Here is a 27,275-nt window from a genome sequence, read left to right on the forward strand (position 1 = left end):
TCTCTTTGAGTGTGCTGCATATCACTGTCTCTCTACATACTGTCACTCCTGAGCTAAACACTACAGTGATAGACTCTTCTAGTAATACTTCGTTTCTAAAGTTCAGTATAAAATTTTCAAATAACAAGAATTCAGGGGTTTAATTATGTAAATATATATGAACACTTTACAAAGGGAAAAACCTGTAGAACTTTTGCTTAAGATTAGAATGTGTTTCATAAACTATGGCACAGTATTAGTCTTTTATAAACTGAATACAGATGTAAATGTTAGCATATCTGAAATGGATATACATATGAAGTTGAATCACATTAAAGACATATTTTAAAACAATTTTGAATTATAAAATGTTTTTATATGCTCCCACCTTTCATTTTTTTCTGAAGCACCAAGTTTTGATACATCCACAGTCTTGCCGCCTGTCTTTTTTTTCTTTTCTCTCTTTTTTCTACTAAGCAGTTCATCCTTAATGTGGAAAAAATTATGGTTACAGGTTATCATTAACATGTACTCTTCAAATGTTATCAAGAGTCTTCTGTGAAGGGTAAACATTATAGAAGAACATTTATGCAAATGTATGTAGGGTCCAACATGATTAAGTAAAATCATCAATCTTTAACAATAACTGTTGCCATGGTAACCAGTCCTTAAACACACATGAAGTTCAGCACTGTCAGTCATGTGTATCTCCATAGCAATCAAAGTTTTCTAAGAAGAGAAGGCATTCAACTTACTTTTTCTCATTCATCCAACTTTAATAATGTCACTTCAAAAAGAATGAGTAAACAGATGCTAATTCATGAATACTGATAAATATGTTTATCTTTAGCATATAAATAAAAGCCTATAGCAGAATAAACTATGTAGTAGTATATTAGGCTAAGAAAAATGTAATATTTTTTAACCAACTGATCTCTGAAATTATAAACTTATACTCATTTCAAGTTTTACTGAGTTAAAAGCTTTTAAAATAATCATTCTTTATGTAAGGGCCTGCGACACAAAAATTTCTAAAATCATTTTACATAAAAAATATGTATATCTGGAAGGTGACAATTAAGAAAACATAGCTCTACCTTCTAATTTTCAGCTAGATATTTGAGCCTTCACAAAATTTTGTAACAAACTCAAATGCCACATTTTTAAAAAGAAACATTTTCTTCTTATGTCATGGATTCTTGAAATAGAAACATATCAAATACTAAATGCTGAGTACAAAAAATATTAGAATAAGGAGCATATACAGAAAAGTTGAAATTTTTATCAGTTGAAAAAATAAATGTCTGAAATTCCATATAAAATTAAGGAGGCTAGATCATTTGATTTATTACCAGTACTTACCAGTTGTTTTTCCAGGTAGATTGACCAAACCACAGCATAATGACCCACTGTGAGAATTATGAACAAAAGTAATGCCAGCTCAGCATTGCTCATTTTTCTCACCCGCCTGTAGTAGAATACAGGCTGTCGCCAATCTGGAAGTCCATTGATCAGAATATCATCATACCTACAGCAGCAAATATAACAGTTTTTCATAGGGAGTTTAAAATAAAAACAAAAAACTTTATTTGTACTTATATGTAAAAAGAGGAAAGAGAAAAGAATTTCTCCAGAAGAGATAACATTTATATAGATTAACAGCACTACAATGGCCTATAAATCAAAACATTGTATCCAATCACAGACAGCCTTCAAAAAGGCACACAGTGATCTGCTGTGGATCCCAGACCCTGTGTGTTTAAACCCCAGTGATGTGACTCCTGTAATGGCAGCTAGGCTGAAGGAGCCAGAGTCCACCTCTCCACTGCAGGCTGCAGAGGGGCCCCGCCATGAAAGTCAGCAACAAGAGGAAGGCTCTCAATGGGAGAAAATCAAGATAAGAGCTCTATTTGCTACCATGAATTATATATTAATGGAATCAAAATCAGGATAAATTTTCTAGTCAGTACTTTTATTTCCACCCCTTTACAAGGGTTCAAGGTTGAAATATTTATCATTTTATCAAAGCTTCTTAATGACATAAAGAGCCTATAAAATGAGCACTTTTTAATTTTATGTTGGTCACATTCCTTTAGAGAATAAAAAATTCCCAAATTAGGAGATGTGGAAACAACCAATTTCTCGATAAAACTGTTTATTTGTAAACATTTAAGTGGCAATTTCCTCATTTTTTGGCTTTGCTGAAAGGGAAGAACATAACAAATAACAGCTTTCCTAGTGATGCATTTTAAATCTGCTTTCTTTAGAAGGAAATTTCAACTGAATTTAAATTTACCCGTCAGACGTTATTGAGGCATATATTTTTAAGGTTAAAAATCAGGAATAACATTTATGATTGTAAAACTCAAAATGGTCACACACAAACAAGGTTCAAAACACACAACCTGTTAATCTTAGTTCAACACATCTCATTAAATATTCTAATCACACTATTTCCAGAATTAAATCTTCACTGAAAGGCCTAATTTGGTGCAACACATTGACCAAAATATTTTAATTAAAAATATTCTGAGTTAGTCGCAGGCCTAATTACAGGAATAGAAATAGGGCCTATATTGTCAGGCAGGTCAGTAGAACTCAGTAGTAGGTTTTTCTCAAGTAAATTGACCGATCTAGGAATAATAGCGCAGCTGCTAAACTGCCAGTCTTGACATGTAAATCAATTTAAATGCAACAACTGCAGTAGCTACTTTGATAGTTATTAAATTGATACCTTGGAGATATGCTTAAAAAAATAAAGCAGAGGATTTATTACAGGCAACTTCTTTTTTCGGTACAAAAAATATTGGTTATAAATTCAAAATATATTTTATCAGGCTATCTAGAAAACGTGACTTTTAGGATCAACTTAGATTATTAATAATAATGGCAGATCAGAATAACCAATGTTCAAAGCAAAGGACATTAGTGGTACTAAACTCTTAAAGGCAGGCAAATTGTGTAGTATACAAGAATCTGCTAATTAAAATATGGTTGTGTAGTAGCTGGGCCAAAGTTTGATGTTAAATATTCCTTTTCGATATTTACATAGCAATTCTTAAACACTAATATCAAGACATAATAACACGATTTCATCAAAAGTTATCATTCCTGTCCAAAAAATTTATCTTTAAATCTATTTCTGTAAAAACTGACTCATTTTAGATTAGAAATGGATTGGCAAAAAGGTTTCAAGTGGTATAATGCAAGATTACAACATCTGAATGAAGTCCAGTGAATGAAGTCCTGAATTTATTCTGAATCTACATTCTACTTCAGATTTGTTGAGGAAAAAAGGCAGAATATGAAAATAATTATTTTCAGCTCGTCTCCCCCATGAAATAACTTCAAGTAAAAAGTCTGGCTATTAATAAAGAACATCTAAGAAAGTGGCGACAATTCCCTAAGAGCATTGCTAAGTGTTAAATTTGTTTTAGATCTAAACTGTACTGGAAGAAAAACCCAGCTGAGCTCATAGCTGCGAATCTCGTATCAAATATTTTATCACCATCATCTTTGAAATGCTATGTGTCTGTTAATAGCTACTATTTTCTACCCCACATATAAATTGTTAGTGCACAGCTAAATTCAAGATAGCAAAACCTTATGCACTGAACACATTAAACAAAACTAGATATTTACTAGGCTACGTCTGCCACTCTAAACAACAGTCTCCAAGGATTAAGCTTAGAATCAATGCTCTATTGATTTTACTATCAATGAACATTATGGCTCACACGACTGGCCATTTTAAGGGAAGATAGCTTCTATTATAGTTCACTTTTTAGAATATATGCTGTTAAAAGATAAATCACTGCTTTCCTGAAACACTGAAAAAATAAAGGTATTTCTTAAAATATACACAGACATTATATTCATAAGTTATTTAAGAAAAAAATGTTGTGTTGACAACATATAAAATTTAAAACATCACTGTTATGCCTTTTCTATATTTAACACATAACACTGTTAAAATAATTAAGCTCATACAAACTGCTCTTAACAATTTGTTAAAATCAGATTAAGAATGTACACATGTATGAATATTACAAGAAAATACAAAAGTAAATTTCTATGATAAAAATATCACTAATGTAAAAAATCATATGGAGCTATTAATTAGAAATGAAAACATTCATCAATTCTACCTATGGCCTAATACATGTTTACATCATTTGATTTTCTTAAAATGCCCATGATGAACATAATAATGGTTACATAATTATGTGAGTTCCATTCTATAGTCTGCAATTCATCAAATATATTTAGCCTAATACAAACACTGGAAAGTAAATCTAAAAATGTTTAAATTACCAGAAGAAAAAAAAGTATGTAAATTAAAAATATTATTAGCATGCTTTGAAGAATAAAATAGTAACTATGAAATTAAAATAGAAAACATGTATATTATGAAAATGAATATTGAAATAATTCTAGCATTTGCCTAAATTGTGAATCTCCCATTGTAAAAAGTTAGAATTTTTAGCTTAAAAGAGTAACAACATCTACTTAGGTCACATACTGAAACTTAAGAATAAAAATTAATTGTACAAAGATCATAAACAGGAAACAAGCTTAAATTAATTGATCTTATTCTCCTTTATAAAATGTACATATGTGCCAAAAATTGTGGTACACAGCACTTTATATATTGTATATAATATGTGTCTTATAATATCTCCTAATTAGGGAAGGTACTAAGATAGATTTCTTATTCTCAGGTTAATGTTTATTTTTATTCAAACACACCTGTAATCAAATTTACAATAAGGAGGTAATGGATTTGTAAAAGTTTCACAGATTAAAGCTGAGAAAACTATACTTTCCATTGGATTTGTATATAAAATGTGACTTTACTTAGTAAACTAAAAAAATACACTGAACTTTTACAAATATAGTACCATAAAATAGACAAAAAAATTTTAAGTTGCACAAGAGGATTAGCAAAAGAATACTGGTAAAATTTTAAAATAGATTTTAAACAAAAGTAAATATACTAATATTACTAAAGCACAATCTAGTGTATATATGTAGTGATTAGGATCTACTCAGTACTTCATTCCAGCTAACACTCAGGGCACTTGGATAGAAATTTATGTCAGAACATAGCTGAGCTGCTATTTCCTAAAATAAGCAAGTTACCTAAGGAGTTCAGAAGACTCCTATATTAATCTCCCTTACAAGAACCAGGAAAACTTTTTTTCATGCTATAGTCTATGCCTTTGGGAGGGAAAATAAGCTTAAAAGTTTATTCACAATTATACTTCTAGGAATCTACCCAAGAGAAATGAAAAATACCCATTCATACAGACTTGTGTGTGATAATTCACAGCAGCGTTGTTCATCATAGCCAAAAAGTGGAGACGACCTCAATGTCTATCAGTTGGTGAATGGATAAACAAAAGTGGAACGTGGAATACTATTCAGCAATAAAAAAGAATGAACTACTGGTATATGCTACAATATGGATGTACCTCAAAAACATTTTGATAATAGAAAGAAGTCAGATGCAAAAGACTACATATTAGATGATTTCATTAATATGAAGTGTCCAGAAAAAACCACATTTATAGACACATAAAGGAGATCAGTGATTGCCTGGGGCTGGGATCAGAATGGGAAATGCCTGCAAATGGACTTGAGGGAATGTTCTGAGGTGACAGAAATGGTCTAACACTGGTTGTGGATTGCATGACTCTGTAACTTTACTAAAAATCATGGAATTGTACACTTAAAATAGGTATTTTTACTAAAAATCATGGAATTGTACACTTAAAATAGGTAACTTTTATGGTATGCAAATTATACCTAAATAAGGCTGTTTAAAAAAATAAAATTTGCCTATTCCTTAAAAAAAAAAAAAAAGGTTACCCAGTTTGTTATTTTATCTATTTCAATGCTATTCTCTTTTCTACCAAAATTTTTTAAATGCACCTGATTTCAGTGAAAATACAATTATTTGTAAGGGAAATAAATAGATAAAAATGTCTATGACAATTTTCCAAATTACAAATTCCTGGAAGGTTACACATTACTTATTTAATGAATATTTATAATAAATAATTGTGATACCAAAGAGCATTTTTAAATATCAGTATAAGACAATCTTCTTTCAGAAGATAAAACTATGGTTTTTTTTTTTCTAAAGGAATTATAAACATTAGATAATTGTCTGTAGAGGTGCATTTCTCCTATATGTTTAAATACTCATAGGTCACCCGGCCTCAGGCGCAAGCTTTAGAGGAATGATTCTCAGCTTGATTAGCTAAGACTTTTGCCTCAAGGAAAACCAGTTACCAAAGAGTTACTTGTGCCTCAAGGGGTATAAATACTACAGCTGTTTGTGTAACTGTCAGATCCATTTTTTTCTACTAACACTCTACAATAAATGCAAAGGAAACTAATCCTAAAAAGAAAATGTTAGGTGAGCCTATGTTAATGAAGAAACAATTTTTACATGAGAAGTGATTTGTTCTGAAAAGATATAAATAATTTCGGTAATTGGAAGAAATTGTTACAAAGTTTACTGACTTTTAAAATAACAACAAACAAAAAGGCAAAATCTGATGCCAAAGATGTAGAGAGACTAAATAAAGCTATCTTTACAGACACGTTCTTGATGTGTGAAACAAAACTAGGGGCTCAGTGAGAGAAACCAACTAGAAAATATGCACAGAATGACCAACACTGCTTTCAACACACTCGTAGGACTCTTTCAACACTATGGATTATCTCAAACCAGAGGAATGTCTGCTATGGTATCTGGACCAATGCCAGCCCCTTATTATAAAGCAAAGAACTCGTCAAGAGAATATACTGAGTCCTTGCTTTGCAATCTGACAAACTGAGGTATTCAAATTAAAGAGTTAAGATGAGAACCAAGAGTGGCAGCTGACATTGTAGGATACAGAATAATTCCAGGTAATACATCTGAAGAAAGATTCAGAAGGTCACACTGCATACTTTTTTCGATTGTCTTTAAGATATATTAGCCTCCATAGAGAGATACAGATATTTAGGCTGGCGTTAGCCTAAAATCTCAAATACCTACTTTTTTCTTTAAAGGTACTCTTACTGTAAAGCACTGTTTTCAAACTACAGATTGTAGCTCACTAATATCTCCTGAAACCAACTTAGTGGACCACAATCAGCATTGTTTTTAAAAAGAAAGAAGACTAGTCTAGACTAGCCTAGAATAGAAAACATCAGTCTGTTTCACACACAATAAGTGTTTTGTCAAATTTTTGTTTCAGTTGTGTCTGTGTGTGTGTGTCTGTGTGTGTGTGTGTCCTGAGGCATGATGCAAAATGTATTTCTTACCGTGGGTCTGACTTAAAAAAAACTGAAACCGGCCACAGTAGTGTCTACCTTCCACACATTCGGAAGAGCAGAGTAAGGGGGTCTCTCTGCAATCTCCTCTTAAGTCACTAGCATATAAACCACTGTATAAATACATTACTACTCTGCTGAAAGAGGCCCAGAGAAGTCTCAAAGTGAGGTGGCTGCCTCTTCTCTGACGTTCGACCCTAAACACAGAATCACTGGAGCAGAGGAAGGGAAGGGATGGAGGCAAAAGAAATAGGAGAAAGAAGCAAATATTTTTCTTCTACTCCTATCTTCTTCAGATTTATACAAGTCTGTTCTCTCATTCACAAATGGGGTTTATTATTTTGAGGATGAGGAAACACCAAGAAATGGTAATAACTTGAATATCACTAATCGCCTAATTGCAAAACATTTAAGAAATAGAGGGGGGAAAAAGCCCCCCAAGCGCAGATAGGAGCAATTACTGATATATCAAAAATGAATAGGTATTTGTTTGAAGTCAAGTAGAATTTTATTTCCCAGAGCATAGATACTCACGTTAAAAATATTAGCTAATGAAGCCATGATCCTGAAGTCTATAAGTACTGAATCAACCTAGTGAATATTTTCAATAGAAATTAACTCTCCTATAAACATACATTTTAAAAACAATGCACATCTTGAAAGGGACGAAAATAAAATACTAACATAATAAAATGTTTAACGAGACAATTCTCTCCTTTATAAACTGAGACATCAAAGTATAACATCTTAATTCAAAAGCAGATGAACACTCACCTCTGCCTTCGTTCATCATCCTTTAAAACTTCATAAATGGCCACCAACTAAAACAAAAGCATTACTTTAAAAATAATCTCAACTAAGGGAAATCACTTAGGGAGACGAACACACTATAATTCACATGCAAAAACCCCATGCACTCATATATACAATGAACAGATAAAATCTTAATTATAAGTAACATTTTACGGTTTTGGTAGCACCTTAAGAGGTTAAAAAAGGCTTGATACCAAAATCTTTTTGAAAGACGCAAAACTAATAATTATCTTAACATGTGATTTTTAAAAGCAAAAACTGTAATTTAGACAAGAAAATTATGACAATTATGACCCCCCCAAAATTTAGTGATTCTAATATAAAAAAATGTTGGTAAAAGCATATTTTGTAAAAAACTGAATAAATACGTATACATTATATTTCTAAACTACAATCGCATTTTAAATGGAAATATTCTACGTGTCGGTTACTGTTTCTACCATAAACATTTATTTATAAATTATCACAAAAATACATATACAATAACAGCATATTTCACTTACTTGTCTAAACTGAGTTTCTGCATTTTCATCTTTATTCTTGTCTGGATGCAAAGTTAGTGAAAGCTTACGATATGCTTTTCTAATGTCTGCAGATGAAGCATCCTGGGGGGGGGGAGGGGAAAAACACAAAGCAAACTTTGTCAGTAAAAGAAATTCCCAGAACCTTGTTAAGATCTGAGAAGACAGCCAACCAAGTGCAGGACCCCAGGCAATGTAATTTGAGCAATCAGTCTAACAACCAGGCTATGCAACTAGCCTGACCCACATGACTGAACAATTATTCAATCTAATTTGGCTCTCCTCTTAACTTTTCATTACCATACATTCATTTAAAGAAGACAGTATTTGGCAAAACTTTTCAAACACTTGCCTTCCTAAAATTAACCAATAAATCTTTTTCAGTAATTAAGAGATCAAAAAGAAACAAATTAAAAATTAATACATCCGTGTGCCTTCAAGGAAGGTCTTTATTTATCTGAGAATCCTAAAGCCAATGTCTGAAGCCCAGGCTTACCATATGTGGTTGCTTCATTGCTATTTATATTGAATTTACCATGAAGCAACAACCTATGGAATCTCAATTTCACATGTCAAAAAGTATGCCTATTTGAAGGCAGTTAACTTTGCATTTACCCAAAATAATTATAATTAGAAATAGTTATGTATATTGTCCTTAACTTTTTTTGTTAGTACTTTATAGGTTATTTTCAATGCTGTCCAGTTTCCATAGTCTGATTTGCAGAAATAAATTTGCCCACTATTTATGTATTACTAACATAGTTTAAATATATTTTAAAAGGTCACAATAGTTGAGGAAAAGTACTTTGGATTAAGTGGATATTAAAGTTGAATTTTATGTAATCCCGTGTGTACGTGTAAACTCAGAGAACATCATTTTACATGGCCAGTAAAAAATACACGACAATAACAAATAACACACTGTTAAGTTGGGTATAAAACTTGATCTCCACTAAATTTAAAAGTTATTGCAAAAACTAACATTCATAGTGGGGCAAAATGAGGATAAAGTTGCTTATTAAATTTTATCTTGTTTTTTAGCTGAGTATTTGTTCAATTAATTCCTAAAACTGATGTACTAAAAAGTTCAAATGACTAAAAAAACAAAACATAACAAAAGTCTGTGTACCTGGGACTAAATAGCTGTTAAAGAAACAGAGGTGGAAAGAGGCAAAGTGAGACTACAATTAGTCTGTCAAGCTCTCTTTTATAAACCAATACTTTCATTACCAATTTTCTGGGGCTTATTGCTCCAGGCAATCACTCTACTTTAAAGTTTCAACTTAGGTGTGAATATTTTTCTGACTTGTGGAGGGCTAAGGAGCTATAAAATTAGCAGAGTAAGTTTCGCAGGTAATATGGTTATAATTTCCATTCTCATTTGCTCAATGGAATTGATGTGTTCCTTATACTTAAATGATAGGCAGCATGTAGCAGAAAAGGATGATTATTTACTGAAACTCTGTGATGGAGATTTTGTTGAGCAAAGAGGTCAAGTGTCAAATGAATTCTCATTCCCTAATTGGGACTTTAATTTTAGATTTTTTAAAATTGGGACTATATCACAGAGAAATTCCAAAAGTAGATTTCTTACAAAATAAGAGTGTATGTATTTGCTTATGTTACAAAATTAATACATGCTCATTATGGAACATCTATGACTTACGTAACAGTCACCTAAGACATTTCCCTCCTTCCAGTGTTGGCAAGCTGACCCCAATCCTCCACTTTTCTGCCGCAGTATATACCGTAAGGGTGAATGTGGCCAGATGGCTCTCCTATTTCAAACCCTTCAGTAATGCCCAAGAACCTTCATCATCTGTCTTTTCCAGTCCTTTTAGCTTTATATCCCACTATCTTGGTCCATCCTCCTTGTCCCCCAAACCATCACACGATACGATGCTGTTCTCCAACTTGATGTTTTTGTTTTGCATCCAGCTGTGGATACAGACAGTTCTCTCCTGACTTAGAAATGGGCCTCTCAGGCTACACAGAAATACTGCCTATTTTCCTCTTGAGAATCTGCCCAGTAGGTTTATTTTACTAATAAGTGGAAAGAACTTATTAGTTTCATGCTAAGTGGACAGAACTGAAAAACTCAAAGGTCTTCCTATCTAAAAGACATGCTCTAGACAAGATGCACCTCAAACTAGCTTATGTATGTATTAAATTTTAGTTAATTACTTAATGAATCTTAACTTATTTTATCCTCATAACAAAGCTATAAGATAAGTATAGTTGTTAGCAGGCCCATTTTACTGATGAGGTAAGTGAGGCAAAAAGAAGTAATCTTGCTCAAGTTCATACTACTGGCAAATAGAGGAAAACAGAATTCAAACCCAGAAAATATTGCATCAGAATCATAGCTCTCTATGTTGATTCTTTAGATTCAGTTAGTAGATTTCATCTGAGCCACTTCACAAGGGCTAAAGCTTTTGGGAAGGCAGTGAGAACAACTGCTACAATCCTACTGAGCTGATAAACTATGTGGAAAACATCCACGTAACTACAATGGAATATGGTCAACTGCAGTTTTAATGGTAAAGATCCTGATATATGTTGGCTTTTACGGCACATTTTACATCGTATTTCTACTAGAGACCTGAATGTTAGAACATTCATCTCACATACACAGTAAATTAGACGTTTTATCTCTCTGGCTTTCAGAGAAAAATTTTTGATAGGACTATGGGTGAACTGGCCATCTTTAACACTGTTGACATCAGGAGATCTACAGGGTTCAACTGCCAGAATTCTTTTCCTTCTAAATGTGATATGGTTTTTTGGCAAGCTGGACATGAATTATTATAATACTTGGATGACCTCTGTAAAGAAGAGATATATGGTCATTCTTTTTGGGGTTTTTTTTTTGGTGGGGGGCTGTGCCACACAGCATGTGGGATCTTAGTTCCCTGGCCAGGGATCAAACCTACGCCCCCTGCATTGGAAGTGCAGAGGCTTAACCACTGGACCACCAGGGAAGTCCCTGGTCATTCTTTATTTAAAAAAAACTCAAAAAACCATAACAACAACCTATGAAAATAATATGTTTGTCAAAATTGAAAAAAATGTGATGAGACATCAATGAAAGTGGCAGAGTAGGGAACTCCAAGGGCCTGTCACTAAAGAGAAACAGCAAATAGCCTGGCAAAACCTGTCAGAATCAACTTAATCTGAACTCTTCAAACTAGTCAAAGGATTCCAGCAATCAGTCAAACACTTAGTCAAGCAAAAGGTAGCTAATTTGCAGTAAGGGTCCTGAAGATGCCAATCTGAGTTACTGGTGTGGGTTCCTAGTGTTAGAGTAAGCAAAGTGGACTTTTCTGTCCTCCAAGAACTGTGGCTGCTTGTTCTGGCCTGTCTTTTTGGTTCCCTGACAGACTGTGTAAAGGGCTTACCTTTATTTTACTAAGCTCAGATCTCTCCCAGTGCAGAGAGGCAACTGTTCAGGACATTTGTCAAAAGCATTTAATGGCAAATTTATCAGCAGGTGCCAAATGAGGCAAGGGATGGCAGCTGGGGTAAACAATAGACACAACAAAAGGCTTAGGAGGAAAAACTGGGAAGTGAGATGCTTTAGGGAATATGGGATTTGAAATGCTCCCACCAGAAGACCCACACACGTGTGCGCCCAAGGCAGAGTAGCTGCTCAAAAACACCTGAGACGGCCCTAAATTCTCATTTCTGGCTGAGCTTTAGGCTGTATACAAGCAGCAGGTGAAGTCTAAGGGTGAGTTGTAAACTGCCTAGCTGAGTGTTGAAGGCATGCCCCAACATATACGCAGGACCCACTGCCAAAGATTTTGAGGTTTTTTTGTTTGTTTGTTTCTGGTCCCAAACCTTTAAGGAAATCTCTGCTGAATCATTAGCTGACCCCTAAGCTAATCAAACAGATGTCAGTGGCCACACATGGCAAAGAATATACACTTTACAAAATTAGTTCAGAAAAATCACTAGACAAACAACACCAACCACAGGCAGCAAAAAACAAACAAACAAAAAAACCCCTGATGAGGTAAAATAATCTAATTACTACATTATATATTCAAAATGTCCAGTACTCATTAAAAATTATGAAGTATGCAAAGAAACAAGGAAGTATGGCCCACACACACAGAAAAAAGGAATTAAGAGAAATTGTCCCTGATGAAGACCAGACACTGGATTTACTGGAGAAAGACTTTTGATCAACTGTTTTAAATATGCTCAAGAGCATGTACAAAGAACTAATAGAAAGAACAAGAATGATGTCTCACCAAATTGAGAATATCAACAGAGACATAAAATTTTTAAAGGAACTAAAGAAAAATTCTGGACTTGAAAAATACAATAACTGAAATTTAAAAAATCACTAGAGGGGCTCAAAAGCAGATTTGAGCAGGTAGAAGAAAAAAATCTATGAACTTGAAGATAGGTCAATTGAGATTTTCCAATAATAGGAGCAAAAAGAAGAAAAAAAATGAAGAAAAATGAACAGAGCCTAAGAGATCTGTGGGACACCACCAAGTATACCAACATACATTTAATAAGAGTCCAAGAAGGAGAATAGAGAAAAGGGCAAAAAAAAAAAAAAAAAAAAAAAAGACTGAAAACTTCTAAAATTTGATAAAAGACATGAATATACACATCCAAGAAATCTCAACAAATCCTAAGTAGGGTAAACACAAAGGAATCCATACCTAGAAACATTCCACTCAAACTGTTCAAAGACACAGAGAATCCTGAGAAGAGCAGAGTGATTCATTATGTACAAGGAATTCTCAAAAACATTAACAGCTAATTTCTCATCAGAAGCCATGGTGGCCAGAAGTTAATGCAATGACACATTCAAAGTGCTTAAAAAAATCTGTTAAGCAAGAATTCTATATCCAGCAAAGCTATTCCTCAAAAAAGAAAGAGAAATTAAGATATTCCAATTAAACAAAAGATAAGAATTCATTTCTAGTAGACTTGCTCTACAAAAAGTGCTGCAGAGAGTCCTTCAGGCTGAAAGAAAAAAATACCAGGCAGTCACTCAATTCATACAAAGAAATAAAGAACACTGATAAAGATAACTATATAGATAAATATAAAAGTCAATATTCATGTATTTCTAGTTAGTAACTCCAATTTTTTATATGATGTAAAAGACAACTATTAAAGCAATAATAATAAATGTCTTAAATAATGTCTATGTCTCAAATAAAATGATAATATAGATCTACGTCTATGTGCATACACGTATAAAGATGTAATCTGTGACAATAACTATATAAGGAAGGGGAACACAGCTATACAGGAGCCAAATTTTTTATACAATTGAAACTAACTTGCTATTAATTCAAACTAGATTACTATAAATTAACATTAGTTGTAATCTCCATGGCAAACACTAAGAAAATAAAGATCTACTGTAAAAGAAACAAAAAGCAAATCAAATAGTACACTAAGAATACTGTGAACAATTGTATGCCAATTAGGAAACCCACATGAAATAGACAAATTTCTAGAAACACACAAATTGACTCATGAAGAAACAGAAAAAATGAATAGACCTAAAACAAGTAAAGAGATTGATCAGTTAATAAAAACCAAAAAAATCCAACATCCTACACAGAAATGCCCGAAACCTCAAAACTAGATGACTTTCACTACTGAATTGTCAAACATTTGAAGAAATCACAGTCCTCTTTAAACTCTTCCAAAACATAGAGGAAGGATACCAAAACCAGAAAAACTCCTCAAGAAAGAAAACTATAGATCAATATTCCTTATGAATACAGATGCAAAAATTCCTCAGCAAACTTCTAGTAAACTGCATCCAGCTGCATATAAAAAGAATTACATACCATGACCAAGTGAGATTTAACCCATGAATGCAAGGGTGTTTCAGTGCATGAAAACCAATCAATATATCATATTAATTAAATGAAGAACAAAAAACCACAGTCATCTCCATTGATGCAGAAAAAGCATATCCAACACCATTTAATAACAAAACACTCAACTAGGACTAGAAGGAAACTTTCTCAAGTTAATAAAGGGCATCTACGAAAAACCCACAGGTAACCTCCTACCTGAATGGTGAATGAAGTCTGAAACCTTTTCCCCAAGATCAGTAGTAAGAGGGATATCTGTTCTGGCCTGAGCAATTAGTCAAGAAAAAGAAATAAAAGGCATCCAAATTAGAATGGAAGAATTAATACTCTCTGTATTCACAGATGACATGATCCTATACGTGGTAAATCCTAAAGCATCACAGAACTAGTATTAGAGCTAAGAAGTAAATGTATTAAGTTGTAGGATACAAGATCAATATATAAAGATCAGCTGTATTTCTACATACTAGCAATTAAAAATCCAAAAATGAAACTAAGAAAACAAATCCTTGACAATAGCATCAAAATTAATAAAATACTTCGGAATAAGTTTAACAAAAGAAGTGTAACATTTGTACACTATGAACTATAAAACACTGCTGAAAGAAATGAAAGAAGGTCTTAATAAATGGAGAGGCATCTATGTTCATGGACTGGAAGACAATATTAAAATGGCAATAATTTGCAAGTTGATCCACAGATTCAATGCAATCCCTACCAAAATCCCACCTGGCATTTTGCAGAAATTTACATGCTTATTCTAAAATTCATAGGGAAATGCCAGGGACCCAGAATAGCTACAATACCCTGAAAACAAAGTTGGAAGATTCATATGTCCTGATTTCAAAACTTACTGCAAAGCTATAGTCATCAAGACAGTGTGGTCATGACATATGGACAGACATACAGCTCAATATAAGAATTCAGAATCCAAAAATAAACCTATTCATCTATGGTCAAATTGATTTTCAACAAGGTGCCAACATCATTCAATAGAGAAAGAACAATCTTTTCAACAAATGATGTTGAGATAACTGGATATCCACATGCAAAAAGAAAGAAAGAAAGAAAGAAAGAAAGAAGTTGGACCCTTATCTCACATGATATAAAAAAACTAACTTGAAATGAATCAAAGTCCCAAATATAAGAGCTAAAACTATAAGACTCTTAGAAGAAAACACAGAGGTAAATCTATACAACCTTGGATTTTTACAATGGATTCTTAGCTATGATATTAAAAGAACAGGCAACAAAAGAAAAAGAAAAAATATACAAATTGTACTTAATCAGAATTTAAAACTTTGCAGCCACTGTGCAAGTTTGGTGGTTCCTTAAAAAAATAAACGTAGAGTTACCATATAACCTTTTAATTATATTCCGAGGTATTTACTGAAAAGAATGAAAACTGGTGTCCAAACAAAAGCTTGTACACAAATGTCCACAGCAATACTATTCACAATAGCCCAAAAGTAGAAACAACCCAACGTCCGCTAACTGATGAATGGATAAACAAAATGTGGTATAGGTATATCAATACAATGAATATTACTCAGACATAAAAGGAATGAAGTACTGATATATGCTACAACATGAATGAATCTTGAAAACCCGATGCTAAATGAGAAAAGCAGACACAGAAAGCCATGTATTTCATGATTCCACTTTAACTGTCCATTTGTCCTTTGTGGACAAATCTATTGATACTGAAAGCAAATCAGTAGTTCCCAGGGGCTAGGGAGAGAGGGGAATGAGGAGTGACTGCTTAATACACACAGAGCTTCTTTTCGGGGTGCTGAAAATGTCCTGGAATTAGATGATGGCTGAACAACACTGTGAATACACTAGAGATCATGGAATTGTACACTTAAAATGGTGAATTTTACGTTTCATGAATATCTCAATTTTTAAAAATTGAAACAATGCAGAATTATCTTTATTGCACGCTATGTGCTAGGCACCATTCTAGACACAATATGTGTTAATTCCCTTGATTGTTACAACCCTTGGTGATAGGTATAATTATTATCTTTATTTTAATGAGGAAACTGGGGCTTAAACTAAGGCTTAGTAATCTGCCAAAATGTTACATAGATACTACATAGCAGAAATTTCCTGACAGAAATTTAGTCTCACCTCCCATGCTACCTCTTCTAGAATTAAGGACTATTTTCTGCATATCCTATGGCCACTCCTTGATTATCCTCTAATGTAAATTAAGCTATATACATCAAAATGGAGCCAGCAATCTCTGGGAGTCTGAAAAGCAGGATTAGTAGTAACCTGATATAGCTCAACCCAGAGATGTTTTAAATGTATGGATTGGGCTTCCCTGGTGGCCGTGGTTGAGAGTCCGCCTGCCGATGCAGGGGACGTGGGTTCGTGCCCGGGTCCGGGAAGATCCCACATGCCGCGGAGCGGCTGGGCCCGTGAGCCATGGCCGCTGAGCCTGCGCTCCGCAACGGGAGAGGCCACAACAGTGAGAGGCCCGCGTACCGCGAAAAAAAAAAAAAAAAAAAAGTGTGGATTGTTCCCAGTGAACACTCCTCTAGAGGTAGATACATTAATCTAAATGAACAAATTCTTATCTAATTTACTTTTGAACAGATCTGATAAGGATGTTAGATGTGGGACAAATCTCAGAGAAATTTACTCGTATTCTAGATTATATTAGAGTTAGCCCGCTTCCACTTACTATGATGCTTAGGATGAAGATGGGCTTGAAAATAACTAAGCCACTTACTAGCTATGTGATTTTGGACGATTTACCTACTCTAAGTTTCAAGTTCTCATCTATAAAATGGAAATAATAATGTTACAACACCTAAATATATATACATGTATGTAAATATACATACACACATACATATATGTACATACATAATGTGCTTATTATAGCATCTGGCACATAGTAGTGTTGAGTAAATGAAAACTGTTATAATATGTAGGCTAGAAAGTCACTATTTCTCTTTCATTTTAACACTTACCAAACCTGACTTGCAGTTTATTTGGATTTGTGCTTCAGACCGTGAGTACTAAGGAATTGAGGAGTAAAATGAATTTGGATGGTTTTTATTTATTGATTTGACAATATTTATTGAGTACCTACTACGCACCACCATTGAGGACACAGTAGTGAACAAAATAAACCCAATCTACCCTCATAAAAGCTTTGCAAGGTAAGAACACTGAAAATTCTGTCTTAGGTGATCCAAGAGGGGTTTCTTATTTTACTTTATATCAGGGATTGGCAAACATTTTCTGTAAAGGGCCAGATAGTAAATACTGGAGGCTTTGCAGGCAAAAAAGTCTCTGCTGCAATTATTCAGCTCGGCCACTGTAGTGAGAAAGCAGCCACAGACGACACATAAACAAATGGGTGTGGTGGTGATCCAGTGAAATTTTATTTTCAACAACAGTTAGTGCCTGGTTTTGGCCCATGGAGTGTAGTTTGTTGACCCCTGATTTATATCAGTGGATTACCAATAATCTAAAACTCATTCTATTTACAGTGTCTTTGCAAATTTGAGACCCACGTATTTTTAGGTCTGCCAGGAGGTTAACAAAACAAAAATGAGAAGACCTTATACAGAATCTGACAAAAGTAAACTGTTTTTTTTTTTGAATTTATTTTTTTAAACAGCAGGTTCTTATTATTCACCCATTTTACACACATCAGTGTATACATGTCAATCCCAATCGCCCAATTCAGCACACCACCACCCGCACCCCCCACTGTTTTCCCCCCTTAGTGTCCATACATTTGTTCTCTACATCTGTGTCTCAATTTCTGCCCTGCAAACCGGTTCATCTGTACCATTTTTCTAATTTCCACATATATGCATTAATACATGATATTTGTTTTTCTCTTTCTGACTTACTTCACTCTGTATGACAGTCTCTACATCCATCCACGTCTCAACAAATGACCCAATTTCGTTCCTTTTTATGGCTGAGTAATATTCCATTGTATATATGTAACACAACTTCTTTATCCATTCGTCTGTCGATGGGCATTTAGGTTGCTTCCATGACCTGGCTACTGTCAATAGTGCTGCAATGAACATTGGGCTGCATGTATCTTTCTGAACTATGGTATTCTCTGGGTATATTCCCAGTAGTGGGATTGCTGGGTCATATGGTAATTCTATTTTTAGGTTTTTTTTTTGTTTTTTTTCGGTATGTGGGCCTCTCACTGTAGTGGCCTCTCCCATTGCGGAGCACAGGCTCCGGACGCGCAGCCTCAGTGGCCATGGCTCACGGGCACAGCCGCTCCACGGCATGTGGGATCTTCCTGGACCAGGGCACGAACCCGTGTCCCCTCCATCGGCAGGCAGACTCGCAACCACTCCGCCACCAGGGAAGCCCTATTTTTAGTTTTTTAAGGAACCTCAATACTGTTCCCCACAGTGCCTGTATCAATTTACATTCCCACTAATGGTGCAAGAGGGTTCCCTTTTCTCCACACCCTCTCCAGCATTTGTTGCTTGTAGATTTTCTGATGATGCCCATTCTAACAAGTGTGAGGTGATACCTCATTGTAGTTTTAATTTGCATTTCTCTAATAATTAGTGAGGTCGAGCAGCTTTTCATGTCCTTCTTGGCCATCTGTAAGTCTTCTTTGGAGAAATGTCTGTTTAGGTCTTCTGCCCAATTTTGGATTGGGTTGTTTGTTTAATATTGAGCTGTATGAGCTGTTTATATATTTTGAAGATTACTCCTTTGTCCGTTGATTCATTTGCAAATATTTTCTCCCATTCTGAGGGTTGTCATTTCGTCCTGTTTATGGTTTCCTTTGCTGTGCAAAAGCTTTTAAGTTTCATTAGGTCCCATTTGTTTATTTTTGGTTTGATTTCCATTACTGTAGGAGGTGGATCAAAAAAGATCTTGCTGTGATTTATGTCATAGAGTGTTCTGCCTATGTTTTCCTCTAAGAGATTTATAGGGTTCGGTCTTACATTTAGAATCCATTTTGAGTTTATTTTTTGTATGGTGTTAAGGAGTGTTCTAATTTCATTCTTTTACATGTAAATGTCCAGTTTTCCCAGCACCACTTATTGAAGAGACTGTCTTTTCTCCATTGTATATCCCTGCCTCCTTTGTCATAGATTAGTTGACCATAGGTGCGTGGGTTTATCTCTAGGCTTTCTATTCTGTTCCACTGATCTACAGTTCTGTTTTTGTGCCAGTACCGTAACTGTCTTGATTACTGTAGCTTATAGTCTGAAGACCAGAAGCCTGATTCCTCCAGCTTTGTTTTTCTTTCTCAAGATTGCTTTGGCTATTTGGGGTCTTTTGTGTTTCCATACAAATTGTGAAATTCTTTGCTCTAGTTATGTGAAAAATGTCAGTGGTAGTTTGATAGGGATTGCATTGAATCTGTAGATTGCTTTGGGTAGTAGAGTCATTTTCACAACGTTGACTCTTCCAATCCAAGAACATGGTATATCTCTCCACCTATCTGTATCATCTTTAATTTCTTTCATCAGTGTCTTATAGTTTTCTGCATACAGGTGTTTTGTCCCCCTAGGTAGGTTTATTCCTAGGTATTTTATTCTTTTTGTTGCAATTGTAAATGGAGGTGTTTTCTTAATTTCACTTTCAGATTTTTCATCATTAGTGTATAGGAATGCCAGAGATTTCTGTGCATTAATTTTGTATCCTGCAACTTTACCAAATTCACTGATTAGCTCTAGTAGTTTTCTGGTGGCATCTTTCGGATCCTCTATGTATAGTATCATGTCATCTGCAAACAGTGACACTTTTACTTCTTCTTTTCCAATTTGTATTCCTTTTATTTCTTTTTCTTCTCTGATTGCCGAGGCTAGGACTTCCCAAACTACGTTGAATAGTGGTGAGGGTGGACATCCTTGTCTTGTTCCTGATCTTAGAGTAAATGCTTTCAGTTTTTCACCATTGAGAATGATGTCTGCTGTGCGTTTGTCATATATGGCCTTTATTATGTTGAGGTAGGTTCCCTCTATGTCCACTTTCTGGAGAGCTTTTATCATAAATGGGTGCTGAATTTTGCCAAAAGCTTTTTCTGCATCTATTGAGATGATCATATGGTTTTTCTCCTTCAATTTGTTAATATGGTGTATCACACTGATTGATTTGCGTACACTGAAGAATCCTTGCATCCCTGGGACAAATCCCACTTGATCATGGTGTATGACCCTTTTAATGTGTTGTTGGATTCTGTTTGCTAGTATTTTGTTGAGGATTTTTGCATCTATATTCATCAGTGATACTGGTCTGTAATTTTCTTTTTTGTAGTATCTCTGTCTAGTTTTGGTATCAGGATGATGGTGGATTCATAGAATGAGTTTGGGAGTGTTCCTTCCTCTGTAACTTTTTGGAAAGGTTTGAGAAGGATGGGTGTTAGCTCTTCTCTGAATGTTTGACAGAATTCACCTGTGAAGCCATCTGGTCCTGGACTTTCATTTGTTGGAAGATTTGTAATCACAGTTTCAATTTCATTACTTGTGATAGGTCTGTTCATATTTTCTATTTCTTCCTGGTTCAGTCTTGGAAGGTTATACCTTTGTAAGAATTTGTCCATTGCTTCCAGGTTGTCCATTCTATTGGCATAGAGTTGCTTGTAGTAGTCTCTTAGGATGCTTTGTATTTCTGTGGTGTCTGTTGTAACTTCTCCTTTTTCATTTCTAATTTTATTGATTTGAGTCCTCTCCCTCTTTTTCTTGATGAGTCTGGCTAACGGTTTATGAATTTTGTTTATCTTCTCAAAGATCCAGCTTTTAGTTTTATTGATCTTTGCTACTGTTTTCTTTGTTTCTACCTCATTTATTTCTGCTCTGATCTGTAAGATTTCTTTCCTTCTGCTAACTTTGGGTTTTGTTTGTTCTTCTTTCTCTAGTTCCTTTAGGTGTAAGGTTAGATTGTTTATTTGAGATGTTTCTTGTTTCTTGAGGTAGGCTTGTATAGCTATAAACTTCCCTCTTAGAACTGCTTTTGCTGCATCCCATAGGTTTTGGATCGTCATGTTTTCATTGTCATTTGTCTCTAGGTATCTTTCTATTTCCTCTTTGATTTCTTCAGTAATCTCTTGGTTATTTAGTACCGTATTGTTTAGCCTCCATGTGTTTGTATTTTTTATGTTTTTTTCCCTGTAATTCATTTCTAATCTCCTAGTGTTGTGGTCAGAAAAGATGCTTGATATTATTTCAATATTCTTAAATTTACTGAGGCTTGATTTGTGACTCAAGGTGTGATCTATCTTGGAGAATGTTCCGTGCCCACTTGAGAAGAAAGTGTAATCCACTGTTTTTGGATGGAATGTCCTATAAATATCAATTACGTCTATCTGGTCTATTATGTCATTTAAAGCTTCTGTTTCCTTATTAATTTTCTGCTTGGATGATCTGTCCACTGGTGTAAGTGAGGTGTTAAAAGTCCCCCACTAGGGTTTCCCTGGTGGTGCAGTGGTTGAGAGTCCACCTGCCAATGCAGGGGACACAGGTTCGTACCCCAGATCAGGAAGATCCCACATGCAGCGGAGTGGCTGGGCTGGGGAGCCATGGCTGCTGAGCCTGCGCGTCTGGAGCCTGTGCTCCGCAACGGGAGAGGCCACAACAGTGAGAGGCCCATGTACCGCAAAAAAAAAAAAAAAAGTCCCCCACTATTAGTGTGTCACTGTCGATTTCCTCTTTTATAGCTGTTAGCAGTTGCCTTCTACATTGAGGTGCTCCTATGTTGGGTGCATATATATTTATAATTGTTATATCTTCTTCTTAGATTGATCCCTTGATCATTATGTAGTGTCCTTCCTTGTCTCTTGTAACATTCTTTATTTTAAAGTCTATTTTATATGATATGAGTATTGCTACTCCAGCTTTCTTTTGATTTCCATTTGAATGGAATACCTTTTTCCAACCCCTCACTTTCAGTCTGTATGTGTCCCTAGGTCTGAAGTGGATGGCATATATATGGGTCTTGCTTTTGTATCCATTCAGCAAGCCTGTGTCTTTTGGTTGGAGCATTTAATCCATTCACATTTAAGGTAATTATCAATATGTATAGTCCTATTACCATTTTCTTAATCGTTTTGGGTTTGTTTTCGTAGGTCCTTTTCTTCTCTTGTGTTTCCCACTTAGAAAAGTTCCTTTAGCATTTGTTGTAGAGCTGTTTTGGTGGTGCTGAATTCTCTTAGCTTTTGCTTGTCTGTAAAGCTTATGATTTCTCCATTGAATCTGAATGAGATCCTTGCTGGGTAGAGTAATCTTGGTTGTAGGTTTTTCCTTTTCATCACTTTAAGTATATCATGCCACTCCCTTCTGGTTTGTAGAGTTTCTGCTGAGAAATCAGCTGTTAACCTCATGGGAGTTCCCTTGTACATTATTGGTCATTTTTTCCTTGCTTTCAAGAATTTTTCTTTGTCTTTAATTTTTGCCAATTTGATTACTATGTGTCTCGGCGTGTTTCTCCTTGGGTTTATTCTGCCTGGGACTCTCTGCACTTCCTGGACTTGGGTGGCTATTTCCTTTCCCATGTTAGGGAAGTTTTCGACTATAATCTCTTCAAATATTTTCTCAGGTCCTTTCTCTCTCCCTTCTCCTTCTGGGACCCCTATAATGTGTATGTTGCTGCGTTTAATGTTGTCCCAGAGGTCTCTTAGTCTGTCTTCATTTCTTTTCATTCTTTTTTCTTTATTCTCTCCACAGCAGTGAATTCCACCATTCTGTCTTCCAGGTCACTTATCCATTCTTCTGCCTCAGTTTTTCTGCTATTGATTCCTTCTAGTGTATTTTTCAGTTCAATTATTGTATTATTGTTCATCTTTGTTTGTTTGTTCTTTAATTCTTCTAGGTCTTTGTTAAACATTTCCTGCATGTTCTCGATCTTTGCCTCCATTCTTTTTCCGAGGTCCTGGATCATCTTCACTCTCATTATTCTGAATTCTTTTTCTGGAAGGTTGCCTATCTCCACTTCATTTAGTTGTTTTTCTGGGGTTTTATCTTGTTCCTTCATCTGGTACATAGCCCTCTGCCTTTTCATCTTGTCTATCTTTCTACGAATGTGGTTTTTGTTCTATAGGCTGCAGGATTGTAGTTCTTCTTGCTTCTGCCGTCTGCCCTCTGGTGGATGAGGCTATTTAAGAGGCTTGTGCAAGTTTCCTGACGGGAAGGACTGATGGTGGGTAGAGCTGGCTGTTGCTCTGGTGGGCAGAGCTCAGTACAACTTTAATCCACTTGCCTGCTGATGGATGGGGCTGTGTCCCACCTCTGTTGGTTGTTTGGCCTGAGGTGACCCAACACTGGAGCCTACCTGGGCTCTTTGGTGGGGCTAATGGCGGACTCTGGGAGGGCTCACGCCAAGGAGTTCTTCCCAGAACTTCTGCTGCCAGTGTCCTTGTCCTCACGGTGAGACACAGCCACCCCCTGCCTCTGCAGGAGACCCCCCAACACTACCAGGTAGGTCTGGTTCAGTCTCTATGGGGTCACTGCTCCTTCCCCTCGGTCCCCATGCACACACTACTTTGTGTGTGCCCTCCAAGAGTGGAGACTCTGTTTCCCCCAGTCCTGTCGAAGTCCTGCAATCAAATCCCGCTAGCCTTCAAAGTCTGATTCTCTAGGAATTCCTCCTCCCGTTGCCGGACCCACAGGTTCTGAAGCCTGATGTGGGGCTCAGAACCTTCACTCCAGTGGGTGGACTTCTGTGCTTTAAGTGTCTCCAGTTTGTGGGTCACCCACCCAGCAGTTATAGGATTTGATTTTATTGCTATTGCGCCCCTCCTACCATCTCATTGTGGCTTCTCCTTTGTCTTTGGATGTGGGGTATCTTTCTTGATGAGTTCCAGTGTCTTCCTCTCAATGATTGTTCAGCAGTTAGTTGTGATTCCAGTGCTCTCGCAAGAGGGAATGAGAACACGTCCTTCTACTCCATCATCTTGAACCAATCTTCAGTAAACTGTTCTTAATAAAACTTCCTATTGCCTTGAAAAAACTCAAGAGTATTAAATCCAAGAGAAGAACATATATCAGATTCAGTAAAAAGGGAAGACTATAGTTATCCAAACTATATATTTAGGCACATAGTTGAAGAACTTCAAACTCTGGTTGACATCTGGGTATCTTAATTTCTGTAATGTTATTACCCAAGGTCAACTGCCTCAAACTAAGTAATTCCATGCAATCTTTCTAAGTCCTTGGGTCATTTTCTCATCTGATATTACTGAGTAAAAAGCTCAAGCTGAACTCTTGATAATGACATTGTCCTCTTTACTCAGGCCTTTGCACTTAAATTTATAGTCCACTCCCACCCTCCACCCCCCAAAAAAGCCAACAACAACAAAAACTAAACAAAAAACTATGTGCCTGGATACAAGTGCATTTACCACTAGAAGAACTAAATAACAGAGGCATTTAAGGAGGCATTTAAGGACCAGGAGGATAAGACAGGAAACTTGTGCTCACCATAACTTCAGGACTATGGGATTTTTTCCAGGTTCACAGAAAATTCAAAATAAATTGGAAAAAAAAATCAAAATAAACTGAAAAAGGAAAATGTTTTTCAAATGATTTTTCATGGCAATAATAAATAAATAATAAAGTCATTTACTTCATAATAAATTTTAAGTCTGAGCTTCTATGGTTGACCTGCTACAAAAGAAGCAGGGAGAAAGCTTTGGGTTCTTCCACTGGAGATCACTGTTAAAAGTCAATTGCCTTTGGAGAAAACTACTAAAATTTATGTAAGATGACAGCTTTAGTTCACTTTTCTTAGCCTTAAACTATATATAGGAACCAATAAAGGGCTAGTTTATATCAAAATCCTGGTTATTGATGCTCATATAGAACATACATCTTATTATTTTTTGAGAGTCAAGGTTGGTAAGAATAATTTGTTGACAAATCAGATAATTTCCAGTACAGTAAAAGAGGAATGCATTCTATCCTCTTATTTTTAACTTGCATCGAAATAAATTTGGATTAATAACATGTTTATTTAAGTTGAACACACCTCTGCCCTCCCCATAAGATTAAAAATGCAAGCCTTCTCCAAAATGTAGATAAACAAAATACTGCAGCCTCAAGAGACAGCTGCTTCTGATATCTAATTACTGGGGGACTGAGCTGGCAGGAACATCAAATCAACTATTCACAAAACAAAATCATCATTTCTGGTAACCAGATTAGTTATCTTAGACTATATTTTGTAACTAATTTATCTTGAAAGGGAAGTCAATGGCAGGGGCACAAAGCAGGATGGACAGTTCTATATTAAAGAGATTTGAGAGACAGAACCAAATGTATATTTTTAAAAAAATTTAGCAAGGCAGAAATAAAAGTTGAAATTACATATTACCTAGAAATTAATGAAAAGGAAAATATTTGGTATCAAAACCTATGACAGCTAAAGCTCTACTGAGAGGATAATACTTGTAGCTTTAAATACTCTTTTAACAAGACAATCCGAAAATGAATGAAGTGCCCAGCCTAAGAAAGTAGAAAAAGAACAACAAAATACACAAAAGAAAATAGGAAGAACAAAAATACATAAAAGGTGAAAGTAATGAAACCGAAAAGGAAAAAAAGCTGGTTCTTTGGGAAAGTGAATAAAACGTATCAGACACAGAGTGCCTTGATGGTCACTTAAAACCTCAGTTTCTGTATCTTGAATATTCTCACATATCAACTTTCCTTTCCTTTCCGCTGACCCCGCCTCCTGCACTGTCCAATAGCAGAGCCAAACAATCTCATCTGAAAGCTCAGCCAAGACAAGTTCTAGACATGGTACTGGGAACTTTCAAAATCTGTCCTTCACCTAATCAGTTTTGCATTTACTCCCTTTCAGAGACAGATTTTTTTTTTTTGCGGTACGCGGGCCTCTCACTGCTGTGGCCTCTCCTGTTGCGGAGCACAGGCTCCGGACGCGCAGGCTCAGCGGCCATGGCTCACGGGCCCAGCCGCTCCGCGGCATGTGGGATCTTCCCGGACCACGGCACGAACCCGTGTCCCCTGCATCGGCAGGCGGACTCCCAACCACTGCACCACCAGGGAAGCCCGACAGATTGGTTCTTAATACCAGAGCACCAGTTCCCCTTGCAGGGCTTTTTTCTGCTGTGTTTCTTGCAGACTATGTCTTGTCCCTGGTAGTCTTCTTCCCAATGACAGAAGCCCCAACTCCTGAATGTCAGCCCAGGGAATAGTCCCCAAGGCTCACAGCTGGACCTCTTAGAGAACAGTCAACTGACTGCTACTGCTAAATGGTTTGTCCATTTTCCCACTGGTATGCTTCCACTCTGACATGGTAAGTGAGAAGGTGGCTACAGTCAATGGAAGTGATTTCATGATTTCAAATCCATGCCACACCAAAGGAAAAACAGATAGGCGTCCATGCCTACTAACAGAAATGTAAAAGCAGCAGAAGCACAGCCTCCACCTGATTTCCACCTTCCAAAGTTTACCAAAGTATGTCTGATTGGTCAAAGCTATATTATATCCAGAACACTTAACTGCAAGTGAGTCTGAGAAACATAGTTATTAACTTTCCACGCTTTGTACAGTAAAGCACACCAGAAGGAAGGAATAAATGTTGAAACCAATCCACTGTATTTACTACATAGAAGGTTTGTTTTCTCACATCATCCTCTAATTTTAATATATAAATTCTTACAGCATTTAAGAAAGCTGATAAATTTGTAAAATAAATGTGCAAACCAGGAAATGCTTTTTGAATGCTTTTCTTTGGATCTCTGAAATTAACTCACTTCTTTAGGGTGAAACCTTTATCTCCAAATAAAGACGTGTAATAGTCC

The 27,275-nt window shown here is 35.7% G+C and overlaps 1 protein-coding gene across 2 annotated transcripts in view; it reads right to left on the reverse strand.

The window, feature by feature from the left end:
- DNAJC1 (DnaJ heat shock protein family (Hsp40) member C1) overlaps positions 1 to 27,275 on the reverse strand; it is a 203,159-nt gene that overhangs the window by 119,653 nt on the left and 56,231 nt on the right. For both annotated transcript variants that reach the window (XM_079912309.1, XM_079912308.1), the window contains exons 2-5: positions 8,625 to 8,726; positions 8,083 to 8,129; positions 1,342 to 1,507; positions 368 to 465 (exon numbers count right to left, since the gene is read on the reverse strand). In XM_079912309.1, coding sequence (XP_079768435.1) covers positions 368 to 465; positions 1,342 to 1,507; positions 8,083 to 8,129; positions 8,625 to 8,726 — 413 coding nt within the window. The remainder of the gene's footprint in view (positions 1 to 367; positions 466 to 1,341; positions 1,508 to 8,082; positions 8,130 to 8,624; positions 8,727 to 27,275) is intronic.

The sequence above is a fragment of the Stenella coeruleoalba genome (genome assembly GCF_951394435.1).
Source record: "Stenella coeruleoalba genome assembly, chromosome: 2".
Taxonomy (NCBI): domain Eukaryota; kingdom Metazoa; phylum Chordata; class Mammalia; order Artiodactyla; family Delphinidae; genus Stenella; species Stenella coeruleoalba.